Genomic DNA, 20,608 nt, shown 5'->3' on the forward strand with positions numbered 1-20,608 from the left:
TATATATATATATATATACACATATATATATACACACACACGCATATATATATATATTTATATATATACATACACACACATACACCACACAAACACACACACACACTTCAGGTCAATATCCTTGATGAACATAGATGCCAAAGTCCTCAACAAAATACTAGCAAACTTAACCAAGCAGCACATCAAAAAGCTAATCTACCATAATCAAATAGGCTTTCTCCCTGAAGTACAGGGTTGGTTGAACATACACAAATCAATAAATGTGACTCATCACATAAAGAGAACAAAGACAAAACTGCATGATTATTTTGATGGATACAAAAAAGACTTTCAATAAAATTTAACCTCACTTCATGTAAAAAAACTCTCAACGAACTAGGCATTAAAGGAACATACTTCAAAATAATTAAGAGCGATGTATGACAAACCCATACCCAACATCATACTGAATGGACAAAACTGGAAGAATTACCCTTGAGAACCAAAACAAGACAAGGATGGCCTCTCTCACGACTCCTATCCAACACAGCACTGGAAATCCTGGCCAGAGCAATCAGGCAAGAGAAAGAAATAAAAGGCATCTAAATCAGAAGAGAAGAATTTGAACTATCCCTATTTGCAGATGATATGATCCTGTGTCTAGAAAACCCCATAGTCTCTGCTCAAAAGCTCCTAGATCGAACAGCAACTTCAGCCAAAACTTCAGGATACTAAATCAATGTACAAAAATCAATAGTATTCCTACACACAAATATCCAAGCTGAGAGCCAAATGAAGAATGCAATCCCATTCACAACAGTCAAGAAAAAAATAATATAGCTGGAAATACATTTAACCAGGAGATGAAAGATATCTACAAGAATTACAAAACACTGTGCAAGTAAAATATAGATGAGACAAACAAATGAAAAAACACTCCATGCTCATAGAATTAATGTTAAAATGGCCAGACTGCCCAAAGCAATTGATAGATTCAATGCTATTCCTATCAACTATCAATGACACTCTTCACAGAATTATTTTAAAAAATTGTTTTAATTCATATGACCAGGTGTGATGGCTCATACCTGTAATCCTAGCAATTTGGGAAGCCTAGGTGGACAGATAGTTCACTTGAGGCCAGGAGTTTGAGACCAGCCTGGGCAACATGGCAAAACCCTGTCTCTATTAAAAATACAAAAATTAGCTGGGTGAGGTGGCTCATGCCTATAGTCCCAGCTACTCAGGAGGCTGAGGTGGAAGAATCACTTGAACCTGAGAGGCAGAGGTTACAGTGAGCAGAGATCATGCCACTGCACTCCAGTTTGGGCAACAGAGTGAGAGACCCTGTCTCAAAAGATATAATAAAACATAAAAATAATAAAATTCATATGGAACCAGAAAAGAACCCAAATAGCCAAAGCAATCCTAAGCAAAAAGAACAAAGCTGGAGGTATCACATTACCCAAAATCAAACTGCCAGGCTACAGTAACCAAAACAGCACAGTACTAATACAAAAACAGACATATAAACCGATGAAACAGAATAGAAAGCCCAGAAATAATGCTTCACCCCCACAACCATCTGATCTTCAACAAAATAAACAAAAATGAGCCATGGGGAAAGGACTCCCTATTCAATAAATGGTACTGGGATAAGTAGCTAGCTATATGCAGAAGATTGAAATTGGACATTTTCCTTAGATCAAATAGAAAAATCAACTCAAGATGGATTAAAGACTTAAATGTAAAATCTAAAATGATAGAAAAACCCCAGGAGATAACAGGAAATACCATTCTGGAAATAGGATCTGACAAAGATTTCATGACAAAGATGCCAAAAGCAATTGCAACAAAAACAAAAATCGACAAATGGGACCTAATTAAACTAAAGAGCTTCTGTATAGCAAAAGAAACTGTCAACAGAGTAAACAGACAATCTACAGAATGGAAGAATATATTTGCAAACTATTAATTCGATGAAGTTCTGCTATCTAGAATCTATAAGGAACTTAAATTTACAACCAAGAAACAACCTCATTAACAAATGGACAAAGAGCATGAACAATTTTCAAAAGAAGACACACAAACGGCCAAAAAGCATAGGAAAAAATGCTCAACATCACTAATCATTATACAAATGCAAATCCAAACCACAATGAGATACCACCTCACACTGGCCAGAATGGCTATTATTAACAAGTCACTCTTTGGGAGGCCGAGGCAGGTGGATCACAAGGTCAAAAGATCGAGACCATCCTGGCCAACATGGTGAAACCCCGTCTCCACTAAAAACACAAAAAATTCGCTGGGCATGGTGGCATGCACCTGAGGTCCCAGCTACTTGGGAGGCTGAGGCAGGAGAATTGCTTGAACCTGGGAGGCGGAGGTTGCAGTGAGCTGAGATCACCCCACTGCACTCCAGCCTGACGACAGAGCGAGACTCCATCTCAAAAAAAAAAAGTCAAAAAATAACAGATGCTGCAAGATTGTGGAGAAAAAGAAATGCTTATACATTGTTGGTGGGAGTGTAAACTAGTTCAGCCACGGTGGAAAGCAGTTTGGTGATTTCTTAAATAATTTAAAACATAATTACAATTAGACCCAGCAACCCCTTTTTTGAGTATATCTCCAAAGGAACATAAATCATTCTACCATAAAGGCACATGCATCCATTATGTTAATTGCAGTATAATTCACAATAGCAAAGACATGGAATCAACCTAATGCCCCTCAATGGTAGACTGAATAAAGAAAATGTGGTACATATACACCATGGAATACTACGTAAACATTAAAAAAGAACAAGATCATGTCCTTTGCAGCAATGTGGATGAAGGTGGGGGCCATTATCCTAAGCGAACTTACACAGGGATGGAAAATCAAATACTGCATATTTTCACTTACAAATGGGAGCTAAATATTGATTACATACGAACACAAAGAAGGGAACAAAAGACACCAGGGCCTATTTGAGATTAGAAGGTGGGAGAAGTGTGAGGACTGAACAACTATCTATTGGGTACTACGCTTATTACCGGGGTGATGAAATAAACTGGACCCCAAACCCTGCAACATGCATTTACCTATATAACAAACCTTCAAATGTACCACTAAACCTAATAAAAGGGTTTTTAATTAAAAAAATAATAATAATAAAATAAGGCCCAAATGGGTCAGTATCATTACTGCTACACATTCTGCATTCTGACCTTCACCTTCAGGTTTGGCCAGGCATCAGCTGTTAGTTTGAGGGTGATTGATTTGAGCAATCACGTAAGCATAAAATATTGTTAAGGCTAACCCACAAACTCAGTCATAACAAAAGTAAAGCAAACTAGAGACTGGTTGTACACTGGAAGAGTGGCATAGACTCTACCCATGGGATTAATATGCTCTCTGCCCTCAAATTTAAACCCGTACCAATATCACAACATAAAGTTGGATACATAGTCAATCCGACTCAATAGAGCTTTTTAAAATGTTCTTAACTCTCATTAGAAACTGAAGTAGCTCACTAATTTAATGATGACTCTGAATGCAATTATGATAATTAAAATAGCAGCTTAATTTTATGCTGTCTCTGGGAAATGCTCAGCCCAGTGGTTGCACATTCAAACTCTGAGCTACACTGGTTAATACCTTTGATTTGTATCACAAAGTAGTTAAATGTAATAAAGTTCAATTAGTAAAACTTATTGATTATGTGCATTCAAGTTGTTACTATGTATTTTGGAATGTGTTAGTTTTTACTATTAAAATAATTCCTAGCAAGATCTTCTTAGAAACAAAAATAATACAGTACTATTTGTTAGGTTTAATGTAAAACTGTGCTAGTTGCTAGAATAAAGATGTATGAAATTAAGGTGTATCCTTCATCAAGAAGCTGAAAATTTCATATTTTCAGGGGGTTGAGAAGCAGGAGGATAATACAATTCAGTGAGTGCTAGGAATGAGTTTATGCAGAAGCCTAGAAGTAGGAATCAGCCAACTAAGAATATGAATGGATTTGTTCATGTTTGTGTGCACCCAGGCACATATGCATTGGCACACAACATGTGCATTCTTTTGTGCATTAGTATGTGAAGTGTGGGATGGGGTGAGGTATAATGGAGGAATATTCCAGGCAAAAGAACATATACACCTTGCTTTCAATCCTCAAATGAGGTAATTGGGCAGGAGTTGAGAAGAAATGTGTTAAGACTGGCAAAAATGATGGGCAAGGGCTAGATCACTAAAGAGTTCTGATGCAGTGGTAGGAGTTATTAAGAAATTATTTTAGGCAGAGAGGAAAATGGGTCCTTGGGAAGTTTTTATTTTTAAAGATGTTTCTTGTTTAGCTGTAAAGCCCTAGCTTAGAGCCTGGTGGCAACCCTTGATATGCAAATGCAAGCAATTAGAAACTGGGTCCACCCAAACATGGCAATTCCCGTGGCCTTCTTGTCCTTGCCCCACGTGTGCCTGGCAACATAGCTGCCCCCACGTATCCCCACCTATGTAGAACATCACTGCGCCCTGCATTTGCATTAAAAGGCTAGGGTGGAAGGGCTAGCTTTTTTTGCAGGCTACGTGAATAACATGCCTGGTCAAACCAATTCCCCAAGCCCTGTGCCAAGCAGACACCACTTCCTCCAGCCTCTATATATACCTGGCTGGTTTCCGTCCAATTTGGAGTGTCCTCTTTTGGCTTTGGAGACCCACTCCCTCTGTCGCTGTACGGGAGAGCTTCTTCTTCCTTCTGCCTTCTTTCTTGCCTATTAAAGTCTCCACTCCTTAAAATCACTGTATGTGTGTCCATGTCTTTTTATCTAAACTAGCATAAGGACCAAGAACCCTGGTGTTCCTCCACTCATTGGAGGCCAATGGATTTTGGAATTCATAAAAGAAAAATGCAAGTGTAAATCTTAATTCAAATATTTGTCTCAGGTTGGGTTTTGTTTTTACTACGAACTCAGTAGAAACACTGTCTCCAGACTGCAAGAAATGTACTATTTACATGTTTTGTTTCACATTTCATGTCTATTGCTATTAAATATCAACCCTTTCACTTTTCCATATTGGAGACAAAATTCTCTAACTGTCTGCATGTTTTTATAGATACTCATTTGACATTCTGTCATATTTTATCATTGTTCAACTCTTTTGTAATATTTAAGATTTCTACCTTTAAGAATCATTTTTTTTGTGGTTGAAATATTTTGTTATGTAAGCTTATGTCTACTCAATTCCTAAGAATTGCATAAAAATGAGGAGCAAAAACTCTCCATGAACTCACACCCAAACACACAAAGACACAGATGTTTCCAGAAGTGTGGCGGCTGCAGACAAAGCTACTGGGAGTTTTAATTTAATTTTTAAATTTCATCCAGATGTCTGTTATATCATAAATACTGGTTAGGTGTTCAGTTTTCATGTACTTTGTAGATGTAAAATCTCTGGTAAAGAAAGACAGTCAAATACACACTATATACACATACTCACATGCATATGCATTGCAGGAGTTCAGCAAATGCCACCCCAAAATATGTTCCTTTGGTATGCTGATTACTTCAGTAAGGCAACTGGGGAACAGCAAATGCAGGGGTGAGGGTGCTTTCTCTGAACTCCTCTTATCTGCCTAGGGATAGATCTTCCAAAAGGAACTCAGTTGTCATTAAGGCTCTACCAAGACATTTCATCAACCAGGGGAGATCACAGGAGTGGGGACTGTAAGTCAGCATCACACCCGGACAGACTTTGTCACAGGTTATTCTTTTGAGGGCCCATTTATTTTCTCTCCAACATCATTTACCCTCTCCTAAGTTGCTTACATCCCTGCTTCACTCTCCCCTGTAAGGAGGATCTATAAGTTTCTAAATTCCACTGAAAGTTTTCCCTCCCTACAGGATACATACATGTGCACATACATAGGTAAGGAACCCAGTTGTTCTAAAATTTTTGTGTGATTCATGGAGCAGTTATAAATATAATATATCTAGGTCAAAACCTTTGTTAGCCAAATATCATTATCAAATAGAATCAGTCAAATATCATTCATCATAATTTCCTCATGCACAACAAAGAACATAATATATTATTTTGTTACTTTTATGTCATTCCTAATGTGAAATTTATCATCACTGATTCACGTACAAAGATCCTAGAACCACAATATTCAAATAAGGGTTAGCTTTTTCCCCCACTTCTGAATTTCCCTTCTCTTTTTCAATCTCTAAAGATCTGCTACCAGCACACTCTGCTAGCACTTATCACACATCTTGAGAAAGGAACACTTGATAAAATCTCTTTCTTTGACCAATCTGAAGCATGTCATGAGCCAGTACTAAGAAAAGAAAAAGCACTCTAGGCACAAATGGTCTCACAATGGTGCTTCAACTCCTGTGCCAAGATGTATGCAGTGGGTCTTTTATCATGACAGTTATTGTTCCGGGGATGCTTTGTGAGGGAGAATGGATAGGAAAGGAAAGACCCCAGGAGTTAGCACAATTTCCACATTGATAAGAGGGGCATTTGTAAACCACTGCAGCAGATCTATAAGAGCTGATGGAAATGTGCCCTTTTCAAATAACTTTATATTGCCTCATAAACTTCAACAGAGGTATAGGTTCATAACCCACAAAAGCATTTGTCTATCTTAAAAGAAAATGTGCATCACTTATTATGAAGATGTGGATAAATAGGATATGTCAGGAACAGGCATTAAAGATAGAATCCTGCATAAAAATCAATATATGTGTATATTTGTATTCATGTATAATATAACCTATATACAAATATATAAGAGATATATGTCTTTCTGAAATCAAGCCCAACTTGTATTTTGTTATAATTTTTAATATTTGTTACATTTGTTTGAATTCTAAGTCAAGAAAAGCAAACTCTTCCCACCTTCCTTAGTAAAACGGACACAAAAGCTAATTTACACTTCTACTCCACAGGAAACCATTTGCTTGTTTCCTGAAGGATACTGAGGTTGCTTTTTCCTTACAAATTGTTGTTCTACCACATTTATCATTTGTTCACTATTGTCATAATTTGGCTTCTATCTAAATCAAAATTTTTAAAAATGTGCACCTAGATTTGTCTGCACTAGGCCTGAGGTAAACAGCTGGTTCAGAAGGGTAATGTGCAGGAAACAAAAGAATCCTGATTTGTGATCTTAAAATTGACTGACTTTGCTATGAGGCTTTGTTCCCAGGTGTATTTATTTTCAATCACTGGCCATCATTTGCCGTCAGATATCTTCTTTATCATTAGAAAAGTATCATCATTACTCTAAGTCTCTGAACAAATAATGTGCATTCCAATAAACACTTAGAGTCAATTATGAATCAAGAGCAAATAAAAGTTCCTTTGCATTCATAGACCTTCTTAACAATACATTCAAAAGTATTTTACTTTTGGTAACTTTAAGTCTGATGAGTACATCTCTGGGTTATAATTTTAAAATTAAAAGAGGAAAAGGGAAACTGGATACAAAGAAGACTGAGTCATGAGTGAAAAGTGAAAATTTAAATTGTAATTAGTAGCTTTATCTGATGAATACATTTGCAATTCAGTGAGACTTGATAAAGAGGATTATGTAATAGAACCAGCGAGAAATGTTCTCAGACTTTACCAATTAGATGACTAAGGTAAATCCATATACTCAATAGGCTAATTAACTCCTGATTGATAGTCACTGAAGGGCCATTAGAAATGTCAAGTGTTCTTTACTTGTAGGACTAGAGAATCTCAAAAACCCAAAACAACAACAACAACAATCTCCTTTAGGGGTTAGACTTGATGACCTGTAATAAAACTTGCAACTCTGAAATTTGATGAGCAATATCACAGAATCCCCTGTTTTAATGAGAACCACGGTTCTTTCATGAAACCATCTATACACAAATACGAAAGTCTAAAAGTTTACCATGCTTCAATCCAAGAACAGAAACACAAAACGGATTGTTCCAAGTTTTAAAACTCTTGACTTATTATCTTTTATATAAAAAGTACTCTGTAAATTAAAACATAAGCAAAATAATTAATCAAGGGAGTACTCAAGAGGCATGCCACCTAGCAATGAGAGAAGGTAAAGACAGAAAAATTCCCTTTAGCAAGAATAGGATAGGGCAGCTAGAAAGGAACTGGTTCTTATGGAACTTTATAGGCAGGAGGAAGAAAAGTAAAAGACTTTTCAGAGTTTTAGAACTACAGTACAAGAAACAACAATGGAAAAACAAGGTGTGCCTCTGATGGAAAATATTGCAGGAAAGCAGTAGAACAGAAGTTTGGAAAGGTAGGTTGTGATCATGGGATTCAGCACAGAGGTACATTAAAGATTTCTGAATAGGTAAGAGATGTGGTTTATGTACTGTGGAGTAGAGCTGGAGAGTAAAATGAAGATATGGTTGTCAAGACACAAGTGTAGAGGCAGTTAGACCTGCGTAAAGGCTAGGCCAAATGTATGTGAAAGACATAGATCTACAAAGCCAGAATGTGGGTAGTAACAACATGTAAAAGCATGAACCATTCCAGGAATCGGAGGGAAGTGGACTCTAGCAATTGAATAGAAGTGAGAACTTAGGAGAGGAAAAGACAACTAGAAAGCATTCAAATCTGGGAAGTGCAGAACTCAAAATAAGTTGTGATGGTCAGGATGAGGACTGTTTTTTTTTGTTTGTTTGTTTGTTTGTTTTTTTTTTTTTTTTTGAGACAAAGTCTGGTGCTGTCGCCCAGGCTGGAGTGCAGTGGCGTGATCTCGGCTCACTGCAAGCTCCCCCTCCCGGGTTCACACCATTCTCCTGCCTCAGCCTCTCGAGTAGCTGGGACTACAGGCGCCGCCACCACGCCCGGCTAGTTTTTTGTATTTTTAGTAGAAATGGGGTTTCACTGTGTTCGCCAGGATGGTCTCGATCTCCTGACCTTGTGATCTGCCTGCCTCGGCCTCCCAACGTGCTGGGATTACAGGCGTGAGCCACCGTGCCCAGCCTGTTTGTTTTTTGAACCTGTTATTAAGTATTGATGCTGGAAAGTCATCCAAGTAAGTGAGCAATGGGCCTTGGAAAAGCAGGTCTGGACTTAGGAGAAGGACAGGGCAAGAGAATCTTAAGACTTGTAAGCACAAGTGATAATTGAAGGAAACCATGATAGTGATCAAATAGAGACCACAAGACTGAAGGAACAGACTCTTTGTGGCAATAAGATACAAAATTCTAAATAAGAACTAAGGCCATGCCTGACAAAGTTTAAGGCACACACCCCTACACGTAGAGAATAAACTACGTTCTAACTGTCACAGCATTTTTCTTTTCTGGCTTGTTTCTCTAGCTTGTTTACAAGCTCTGGACTCAAGATAAGCGATATTGAAACAATTGCAGCTCACTGACCACCAGACACTGCCTAACACTCCCTGACTTTTCACAAGCCATAACTATAGCCTTGACTGGACAAGAGACTGACTTTGGTAACTTTCTCTTAATAAGAGACCACTGGCCATGGACTGGTTCTGGCCAGTTTACAGAGGCTGCATATGTAAGTGCCTTCATGTCCCTGTTTCAGCTTTTGATTCATAGGACCTAATTGTAATTTATTTAAAGTCTCTACCCCAAAATGAACATGGGTCATATGTAACATGCATGTTTCCTTACTATGCATGCATACATCCCGTCTTTGTGAATATTCATAGCTCCTCCTATATCCCTTGAATATGTATACTTGGCCAACTGTTTCAGCATAAATTCCTGTTTTATCTCTCCTCCCTCAAAGTACCTGTTCTCAGACTCTGCTGGAGGCTGTGCTTCCCAGACTGTCAGGATGGCCACTCTGCAGGCTATAACTCATTATAAGAAATAAAGCTCTTCTCTCCAAATTTGTAGATCTCATGATTTAAGTTAACAATAGAATGTTATACTATTGCTGACTAATATCTGTTTTGCTTCTCTAGAGGAGAATTATTCTTCCCTGCCCCATTGTAATCAGGCTTGGCCATGTAACTTACCAGTGAAAAGTGAGAGAAATATTACGTGCCAGTCCACTAAAAAGCTCTAAGAGCCTTTTTTCCTCTTCCATAGAATTCTCCAGCTAATGGTTGCTTCGTCAGCCTAGTCCTGGAGTTAAATTAAGATGAAAGAAAAACCACAGCTGATATGTAGTATGAGTGAGAAATAATTAGATATTGCAAAAGCCGCTAGGATTTTAGAAGTTGTTTATTACTGCAATATAACCGAGCCTAACCTAACTGATAAACAACGTGAATGAGATTCCCTAAGAATCAAAAGTAAAGAAAGATCAGAGAATGACCTTGTGCAGAACTTATTCAGACAATTCTGAATTTGTCATTTCATAGAACAAAAAACACAACTTAGTTACACTTGCCTAGTTTCTTTGAGTATAAATTTTAAATTTTGCCATTAGTTTTCTAAATAAAATCTTGGTATTTAAAACATTTACTAGATTAGACAATGATTCTGACTATCTTTGGAAATGCTCTATGAAATATTCTGTGATGAACAGTAACCACTCTTAACAATTTAGAGTGCTCAATATACATTTTTTAAATATTACTTTTGCCTGTAAACTTTTATACATGTAAATTCACCAGCCTAACACTCTTCATTAGATCACAAGAACTAAAATTGTTCTTTAATGTTAGAAAGTGTGTTTTTGCCTTGAGATAGATGAACTAGGCATTCTTTCTGTGAATAGTCAGTGGCTGATCACTGAATACAATTTTCTGCTCAGCACTCTAGCAGAGTGGCATAATGAGTGAGAGAAAAAGGCAATACAAAACCCAAGATCATAAAGTTAGCAAACAGGAGCTAACCCCATGGTTTAGATATATGTGTCACCCTCAGGCAGCAGATAAAACCTTATCATTTATACTAATAAAAAATATATGACTTGAAAATTTAAGAGGAATTATTAATCAAAATTGTCTTTATATCAATCAAGTAGGTTTACTATGAAAATTTAGTTTTTATGAGTATTCATTCTATCTCTTGTATTTTAGAGAAAACCGCCAAATCAATTTTCTAATTAAAGTCCATACTATTTCTTGCCCTTTTCACTATTGTTGCCCCAACCCTCTCCAGGGGTTCTCATTTACCAAAGTATGACACGTTTAGCATTTTCAAAGGAATTAGTTTGGGTTTTAAAATATATACAATTGGATTAGTTTTTTTCATATAATTAGATTTTTTTATTAAAATGATTTGATAAATTAGTAAAATGTGATTTCATGTGTCTCTATCTTTTATATATGGACAAGCCTACAAATCACAAAACATTCTTGTGCATTACCAGAAAAATTGTATCTTTTTATTATTAAAAAATGCATGATCTTTGATTCTAGAGTCTTACCTACCGCTTCTTCTTCTGCCGAGTATTTAACTATTCTACAAAATTAACTCAGAGTCCTTTTTTTTTTCTGAGATGGGGTCTCACTTATTTTGCCCAGTCCAGTCTCAAAGTCCCAGATGCAAGGGATTGTTTGTGCCTCAGCCTTCCAAGTAGGTGGGGCTATAGCCACATGCCACTGTGCCAGGCTCAGACTCATTTTGTTTCAGAGTGGTACTAATCAGTAAGAGGAAGCACATAGTAATAAAAAGAACATGTAATTGCTTTAAGAAAACTCAAATTTGTTAGCCTAGATGCCTCAGGTTTATATTGCAATACAAATAGAATAAGGGTCTGTGAAATGGGTGTCTTTTCTCATAGGCAGTTTTGTGTAAATTCAGTTTAAAGAGAATTTGGGTCAAAATATCTGATGAGTGTGCTGGAACTCTTAGTCTCTCAACCTTTATAACTTGCTTGTTTGTTTTATTTTGTTTGTTCCTGATACAGGTCCTCATGGATTAGGAAAGCAAGGTCTTTCCTAATGTCCATCACTTCCTTCTTTTGGCTTTAGAATATTTGCACCAACTTTACAGACTTTACTATCTCTTCTGCCCTTTTGAAATTTTCTCTAGCTCCAGCTTGGAAGGGTGTTTCATTATCTCAACACTATTTCCACTGTTAGGTAAATTCTGGCATGTTTATGTTGTCTTCAAAAGACCAATGCAAAGTTTGTTAACATTTCAGCTTCTAAAAGGACAGAGCCTGGAAGACTGCCACCTTTCAAAGTTGTAAAAGTAAATAAAATTTAAGGACCCTCTAAATTGATTATGCCAAGGGTAGTGGGGGGCAGGTTAAGCACTGGAGACTGAGTCACATAACATGTTTGCAATTTCTGCTTCTTTAGGGTTAATTTTCTTCCTCATTGTTCTTGTTCTGTAAATGACTAGGAGAGACCAGATACCAGACTGCCTCCCCCTTCCAATTACTCATATTTGTTATAGATCAACTGCATCCTTTATTGTCCTGTACCCAAGACTAGATGGTGCAAAGACCCCATAAGAATTATATCCTCAGTATAAAATGTTAAATATACCTTTCCCAAAAGAATAAGACCACCCCAACCAATGTCAGATTATTGTTAACTAAGCATTAAGCCTTTTATAGAAAGAGGTGTTGAAATTCTGTTAAACTTCCCTAAACTTTGTCGATAAAAATGATACTAAACTTCTACACTTTGGAATACTGACTTCCATTCTTTGGAATCTGTGTTTTCTGGGCAGCCACCCTCCAACTTTACACTTGGATAAACTCTCTTTAAACTAAATTCTGACCCTTTGGATTATTCTAGGTTGACACATTCTAGTCTCTAAGTTAAGAGATGAAGGTATGTGGTCACAACTCATTTACTTAACAGAGACAACACATTTGGGGGCTTTTCTTAACCCAAGTTAGCAGCTCTACCTACCATACATATATTTTTAAATGATGTGCATCCTTAATGAAACAAATATTTTCTTATTTTAAAAAAGTCAAGATAACCCAAACATGAATTCTTGATTACAAAAGTCTAAAAGTAGAAAAAATTGAAAGCAAGGAAAAATGTCACTTTAACCCTTTACATCAAACTCATCTCTTTGTTCTTCCTACCTACTACCTTCTTTGCATCGAAAGGCTTCAGGATTTTTCTGCACTTCTCTATGCCAGATGCTGCTTTGGTGATCCCCCACTCATTCTCTTTCAGTCCTCAAAATAAAGCAGTTAGTCTTAGATGATTAGAGAAAAGACCAGTACTTTTTAAAAGGTTTTACATCTCAGTTAACACAATGGCACAATCCAGCTCTTGCTCTGGATAACAAAGAAGTGAGTATGACAAGCCTATCTTTTTTTCCTCTTTAGTATGTAGTGGCACAAACTTGGCTATATCAGAGAACCAAACTAAAGGAGTGAAATAAGCCTCAGTCATTCAACAGACATTTTACTCAGCATTTACCCCATGCCATACCAGGTGCCAGCATACAAAGATGAGACATGTGTTCGGGCTGAGGGAGGACACAGGGTTCTTAGGGAGGGCAGCATGATGCATCTACCAGTAATACCTGAGTAAAGAAAATACAAAATGCCATAGGAACTCAGAACATCATTATCCCTTACAGATTCACTTGCAGCATCCCCAATCCTTGGAAGAGCTGATACGTGTCCAGTAGATGTTACACTGTGTAATAAGGTTGTTGTAATGTATTCTATTCGTTCACTGTTTATTTTCTATTTTCATCAGTCATACTCAGAAGATTCTCTTTTAGTTAAGACACTACCATTGGTGATGATCTGAACGTTTTCTCACCATTGCCATTCACATGGACTGGAAAACAATTGATGTGTAACCGTTTCTATGTTCTAGAAAGTGATTTATTAGGGGTATATCCATGAATCACACAGGAATATTTTCTCTGTAGATTTTGAAAACCAGTGGTCTTATATTTAAAATGTCAGCTTAGGGAAACCTCACTAGCTTCCCCTATTATGAATAAGCTGGTCGTTGGCAGGAGCTATCCCAAGGGGCTATTCAGGGGCCATTATTTCACCGTGAAGACTCTGTTAAAAAGAGTAATTGGTATCAATAACACTTACCTGTGTTTGCAGAGGGAAGGTTACCCAGCCATAACAAGCCCAGTATCACACAGCCACTACTTAAAACAATGCGGTATTTGGAATTTATGAGAATAAAGCCTGTCTGTAATAATGCCCTTTTTGGGGCCTTCTCGATTCATTTAGCATACTTTGTTGTGTACTCACAGTTAAATCAAATCTGCCATGCAGTTATAAGCTAAGGTGCTGCATACAAGATGCAAATACTGCACACTGAAAAGGTTCATTTCTCAAAAAGAGTTACGGGGTACATGGCTTCAAATGCCTTTTATGACTATTCCTCTGAAACAGCCACAGGACTCTTGCAAAATGCAAAATCTGGAATATAATTAGTGATTATCTTAATCTCATAGGGGTTTGGAAAAATGAGAGGAAACAATTACCATTATACAGAAAGATGGCTCAAGCATGAATCAATGTGGCAGGCACATAAGTAAACAGACAAGGGGCTAGACAAGGGAGGGAACCCCCAGTGACGACGAGGAGGACAACAACAACAAACATCATTGCTTAACCTGTTTTGTCAGAGCTGGTATTGATGGTATTGGTAGTGATGGAGGTGAAGGTAGTCTTTGCGCTGTCCTTGGCAGTTACAGATTTCTGCTTATTTTTCATGGCTTCCAGTGCTTTGAGCTTCTTGGCATGTTTCGTGCCTTTGTAGTGGGCCGCAGCCTGGCTCTACAAAGGAGAACAAAATGAACCATGCAATCAGGCTCATTTCTAAACTGGCATTCTCTGTATTACTGCAAATACAGACTCCCTTTCAATAACAGGTACCATTCGAGCTAATTCTGGCCATGGCCAAACAGTGGGGTTCTATTTAGAATGATGCTAGAAAGCAATGGGAATCCAGTTCTAAAACCTCAGGATAGAAGGAAGAAATATTCTATTGTTTATCTTAAGAGAAATGTAGCTGAACACTGACACATCAACAACATTTTCTTTGTGAAAGTGGGGAAAAAAAAATAAGAATTTACACTCGTATCGTCTTTGTTCTGCCACAGAAGATGCTGGGCTCCCAAAGATTAACAAGAGCCCTAGAAAAGAGTAGCTTTCACCTTCTAGGCTTGGAAAATGCATTTTCTCTTTCTACAGTGTGTCTTATAATACAGTCCTCAACAGGTGTCTACAAGGAAAGGTTCACAAAACAGGGGATGTAAGCACCCTGGAGACTGAAATTGAAGCTTTAGAGTTCAAAAGCAAATGCATTGCTTAAGTTCAAATGGAACATACAGAAGCTGGGCAATTTCAGATTCTTTCTCCTCGCTTCTTACTGAGGGTAGTCTGAGAAGTTCAACTTAGTGTCATTTTTTCAGCACATGGATCTTTCACACCCCAGTCCATTGTCAGGAGGTTCCAGTGTGTTTGGACTACCTAATGGGACAATCCAATTCTTTTGCTTGTGCCTTCTGATATATATATATATATACATATGGTTTAGAGTGATATGCATTTTCTCATGTTTTATTTTCTTAAGAGCATTTGTGTGTGTGTGTGTGTGTGTGTGTGTGTGTGTAGGGAAGCAGTATAGTGAAATACATTGATTGCCGGGCGTGGTGGCTCATGCCTGTAATCCAAGCACTTTGGGAGGCTGAGGTGGGTGGATCACGAAGTCAAGAGATCAAGACCATCCGGGCCAACATGGTGAAACCCCATCTCTACTAAAAATACAAAATTTAGCTGGGTGTGGTGGTGCACACCTGTAGTCCCAGCTACTCAGGAGGCTGAGGCAGGAGAATCACTTGAACCCGGGAGACGGAGACGGAGGTTGCAGTGAGCCGAGATCATGCCACTGCACTCCAGCCTGGCGACAGAGCAAGACTCCATCTCAAAAAAAAAGAAATGCATAGAGATAGAAAATCATATTTAAATAAGTGTATGTTTATTAATGTTTATTTATTGGGGGAGAAAAGACTTTGCAGTTGGTGGGTAGGGTAAGGGTGACTAGGAAGATTCTTAAATTAGGTTTTCCAGGTCTTAACCTTTCCAAATGTCCCCCACAAAAGGATATCTCAGTAGAGGATTATTCCTGTTAAATTATCCATTACTTCCCATTGCTTGTTTAAACTAAATATTTCACTTTGCCAAAAAATAATAATCACATTGTCCTCTTCATTACAGCAACTGTGATAACTAGGGTGTTGCAATATAATCTATTTTAACAAATAAATAGTCCACATCTTCATTTGCATCATTCTAGCAAGATATCCTCAAAGGACTAGGTACCCTTATTGAAAGAACACTGGACAAGGAAATTATATATTAGAAACAGTTTGAACAGAGAGCACACTCATGCATCAGTTACAAGTTTTCCAACAACACATAACATCAAAAGACATAGTGTGAGCCAAAAGATGAAGTAAAGACATGCTATAGTTAATTGAGGAACCAGTGATAGATTGGATTAAGTTGATTCTACATGGAGAATATCACTTTGAGGACAAAATTTTGTCTTTTATTTTTTCCCTGACTAATTCTCATTTTTAGTATATCAAGTCCTTTGGCCATAATTTTTGAGAACGATACGCTGTATTCAATTAAAATCACAGAATAGTCGGTCATCTTCTTTAGGCATCTGGCTATATCATTTCCCTTAAAGCAGAGTTTCTCTTCTCGTTGCAAGTAACCCTTTCCTTGGTGATACAAGTTAATGTTTAACAGATAATATATATTAAAAGATGGGGGGTGAGATTAACTGTGCTATCTCCATTTATACCTCCAAAATATACATTTCATAAGTTCCTAACAAATCTAACATTCTCAGTGACATTTAAAATTAAACAATACTTAACATATCATAGGACCAGGTGATTATCACTATTTTTGAAATTAAGAAACTTACTACAAAAGAAGCCCACAAGTTAAGAAAGTCTTACACCAAAAAAACAAACACAAAACCAAAACAAAACAAACCCAAATACCAAACAAACAAAAACCTCTCTGCACAGGCAAAACTAAACCAACGCCCTCCAACAAGTGAAACAGCTCGGAGAGTTGCGGGAAGAACAGAGTGACAAAATGACCAGAAGTTGATAGGCTCCCAACAGACACACTTAATATCTTAAGATGCAAAATAAGACAAAATGAAATGCATACTCGCTCATTTATTGAATGACAGTACCAAAACACCTTGATAATAATTATTTTAATTATAAATTATCTGATTTAAAGGCAAATAAATCTTTTCCAAATTAAAAATAAATAAATTATATGAGGGTCCAAGGTGTTATAGATAAACCAAGAAATGTAGAATTTAGGAGAAAATGAGTATAGTGGTGTGATGGTTGCACAGGACATCAATAACAATATGATTGTAATTGTGCAGGGTATGTGTGTTGGGGTGGAAGTGGACATACAGGTTGGAAGGCTAATAGAGACAGATAACCCTTCTAGATATTTTAAATTTTCTTTATCATTGACTTTTATGTAATGTTTATAGAATTTATTGGACTGTTCCTAGATTATCCTACCATAATTTTTTCTAATTTATCTATAGTGACCCCATAACTCTAAGTCTACCTTGATTCAGGTATGCTGTATAACAGTGTATTCCCTGTGTGAAGGCAGAAAACCCAGCCAGTCTCCTTCCCCTTTAGGCCACTTGATAGATGCAGATAGACACATAGATTAAAGCAGATTGATTATTTATCCATATTTTATCTTTCTGTGACTATAAAAATGCTGCAGCCTAAGAAAGAATTTTACTGAGAGATTTCTTTAAAGCACCAGTTGGCCTGGGATGTCTCTTTGGGCCTCCTCTGCTTTTCTTTTGAGCAGAGAAGTGTAGGATAGTTATACCATATACTAGCACAACAAATTCCCTATGAGATTGTGTCCTATTATTTATCAGCAATTTTCTGAGGCAAGTCATTCCCAGACACCTGGGAATTCCCAATACACATGCAAATAATTATTTTTCACAGACATGACTTCTAAGTTAAATAAGTAACTGTACTAATTCATTGTACCATATTTCAGAATTTTGTATTTTAAAACTAAAGCAGAACTGAGTGATCATAGTACATATGGATGTGAGCAAAACAGTAAGATTTGAGCTTTAACAACTCACTTTAATTAAACTGAATTAAGTTTAGCCTAAAGCTACCTTCCCACCTATCTTAAATTTGGCCTAAAAGTTTCTGCATACATAGTAAACTGTAACCTAACTTGATGTATAAACAGACTGTTACTTACTGTATAACAAGTAGAGGAGTCTAAACCAGTCACAGCAACTGAACTTAAGTCAACCACAGGCAGCCAACCGTTCAAACCAAGTTCAAATAGGACAAACCGGGAGAGTTAACCAATCAGGCTATCTCTGTACCTCATTTCTGCTTGCTGTATGTCACTTTCCTTTTTGTGTCTATAAATGTTACTCAGGCACGTGAGAGCCCTGGAGTCTTATTAAACCTTTCCTGGTTCTAGAGGCTGTCAAATTCTTGTATTGTTCTTTGCTCAATTAAACTCTGCTAAATTTAATTTGTCTATAGTTTTTCTTTTAACACTTTAAATAATAAGTGGAATATTAGCACATTGTGTTATAAAATCCACTATGCCAATCTTGAAATAGCACATGACACTATTAAATCTAATAAGTGTCATCCCAGAGGCAAGTGCTGACATTAAAGATATGCACACACGCGTTCCTGTAGAACAGAACGCTATTTTAGATGTAATCACCACATTTTAGTCATCAGTAGCCAGCCACTTTTCAATCTTCAAATTTTATCTTCAATATTTCAAAATGGTTTTTAGTTGAAATGCAACTGAAGTTTCAGTAGATAAAAATAAGTCTTAATTAGCTAACATTTGAGAGAGGGGTTTTGTCATTTTGAAACATGCACATGCACATTTATCTCATTTGGCTAAGTAAGAAACTTCTGTATAAATTGTTTTTGCCCTATAAAATTCACTGAGAAGTTACTCTTTAGGTATTTCTTTTATTCCATTAGCACCAATACCTTGTATACTTTTACATCTCTTTTACAAAACATGTCTTTTGCTTTTAAAACTCAGACATTTAATATAAGCATATATATCCAGTAACCATAACTAATCAATTTTCAGGAACACAAATAATTTCAAAAGAACAAGGTGGCCTTTTAGCTTGTGATATTATGTGATTTTATCATACATTAAATTTGTATTAAAAGAAAATAAACATTATCCCATTGATGGAATTCAGGACATGCCACCCCAAAATATGACTGGAGTGAAACTGCCTTTGCAAAGATTATGAAAGCAAGAGAAGTTCATTCAGCATGACTGACTCCATCTTGCTTATAACCTCGCAGGTGCGCCATTTTAGCTCATTCCTGGGCGTGGGCCAAGCTAACCGTGGGAGAAATTTAATTTATAGTTTAACATTGAAGCAAGGATAATAGTCCCTTCCTGAAATTGATCCCCGCCTTGTTCAGGGCTGAAACCACCTTTGTAAGACCTACAAAAGGCCACAAGATTAGGATTATGGAAGGAATCTGAATCCTGCTAAAATGTAGGCTTAGTTATTATAATCCCTTACTGCACAGGAGTCATGTGGCCAGAGGTCACAAGATTTGTGACCTCCCTAATTGCTCCTAGAGATAACATCACTATTGTAGAACCTGAAGTTAGTCTTTTGAGATGTTTTTCAGACTTTTGCATTCTGACAACTGAGGAACCCCACCAAAACTCATGACTCATGATTCCACAGGTCCTGTGGTCCCCCACCCAGAGGAGGACTCATTACATTTTCCACACCCCTATGATTGCATCCTCAACTGATCAGTGGCAACCATTCTCTAGTCCCCTGCCCACCAAATTGTCCTTGAAAAACACTAACCTCAGAGGCTTTGGGGAGACTTATTTGAGTGATAACTTGAGCTCTCCCACATGTCCAGCCTTATGTTAATTAAACTCTTTCTTTACTGCAATACCAGGGTCTCAGTGAACTGGTTTTTTGTGTGCAGTGGGCAAGAAGAACCCAAAAGGTAACTACAATAGGAGACCAGAATATTCCACTGCAAATATAGTATAAAGACCATTTTGAGCTGATTATTTTCAGAAATAGCAGACAAAGGAGAATTTCTCAGAACAGAGAAGTAACCCTTTTTTAAAAGAGAAATTTACATCTATGTATCTCCCTCCCAGTACCAGGAAGATGAGGATGACTCTAAATCACTAGAGACTCTGATCAATGGAGAAGGCATGAATTGAAATCTGCATAACACAGTTACTCTTGTTTACAGTACTCCTCCTGGCCACTTCCCCATAACTGGGCCTTTCTCTATAAACTTTTTTCCTTATTTCAGCAAAGGATGCTGAAACCCTAAAGGGGTAAAGGGACTGGCTATTCAAACCTGAAGTCAAAGTCACCTCTTTGAGTCTACTCTTGGGGTTTACTAATTTCTCTGGGTCATCGCACATGCATGCCTCAGGTATACAACTTAGTAAACTTTTGTTTGTTTTTTCTTTTGTTAATCTGTCTTTTGTTGTAAGGGTCTGTCCCAGCTAAGAATTACGAAGGATAGAGGAATGATTTTTTTCTTCCCCTGCAATATTAAAATGTAACACCAGAAAAGAAAAAAACAATGGTTATTAGAGATGTCACCATCCTCCTTGGAGAAAGAAGAGAACACTCCAGCCAACTGAAATTTTCTTTCCTTTTTTTTTTTTTTTAAATCTA

General features: G+C 37.2%; 1 protein-coding gene across 1 annotated transcript in view; it reads right to left on the minus strand.

The window, feature by feature from the left end:
- ZNF385D (zinc finger protein 385D) overlaps positions 1–16,506 on the minus strand; it is an 89,259-nt gene extending 72,753 nt beyond the window's left edge. Inside the window, exons 1-2 of the mRNA XM_017864647.1 lie at positions 16,471–16,506; positions 14,460–14,622 (exon numbers count right to left, since the gene is read on the minus strand). Coding sequence (XP_017720136.1) covers positions 14,460–14,622; positions 16,471–16,506 — 199 coding nt within the window. The remainder of the gene's footprint in view (positions 1–14,459; positions 14,623–16,470) is intronic.
- Positions 16,507–20,608: the final 4,102 nt, after the last annotated feature.

This window comes from Rhinopithecus bieti, unplaced genomic scaffold (assembly GCF_001698545.2).
Source record: "Rhinopithecus bieti isolate Rb0 unplaced genomic scaffold, ASM169854v2 scaffold_75732, whole genome shotgun sequence".
In the NCBI taxonomy this organism is placed as follows: Eukaryota; Metazoa; Chordata; class Mammalia; order Primates; family Cercopithecidae; genus Rhinopithecus; species Rhinopithecus bieti.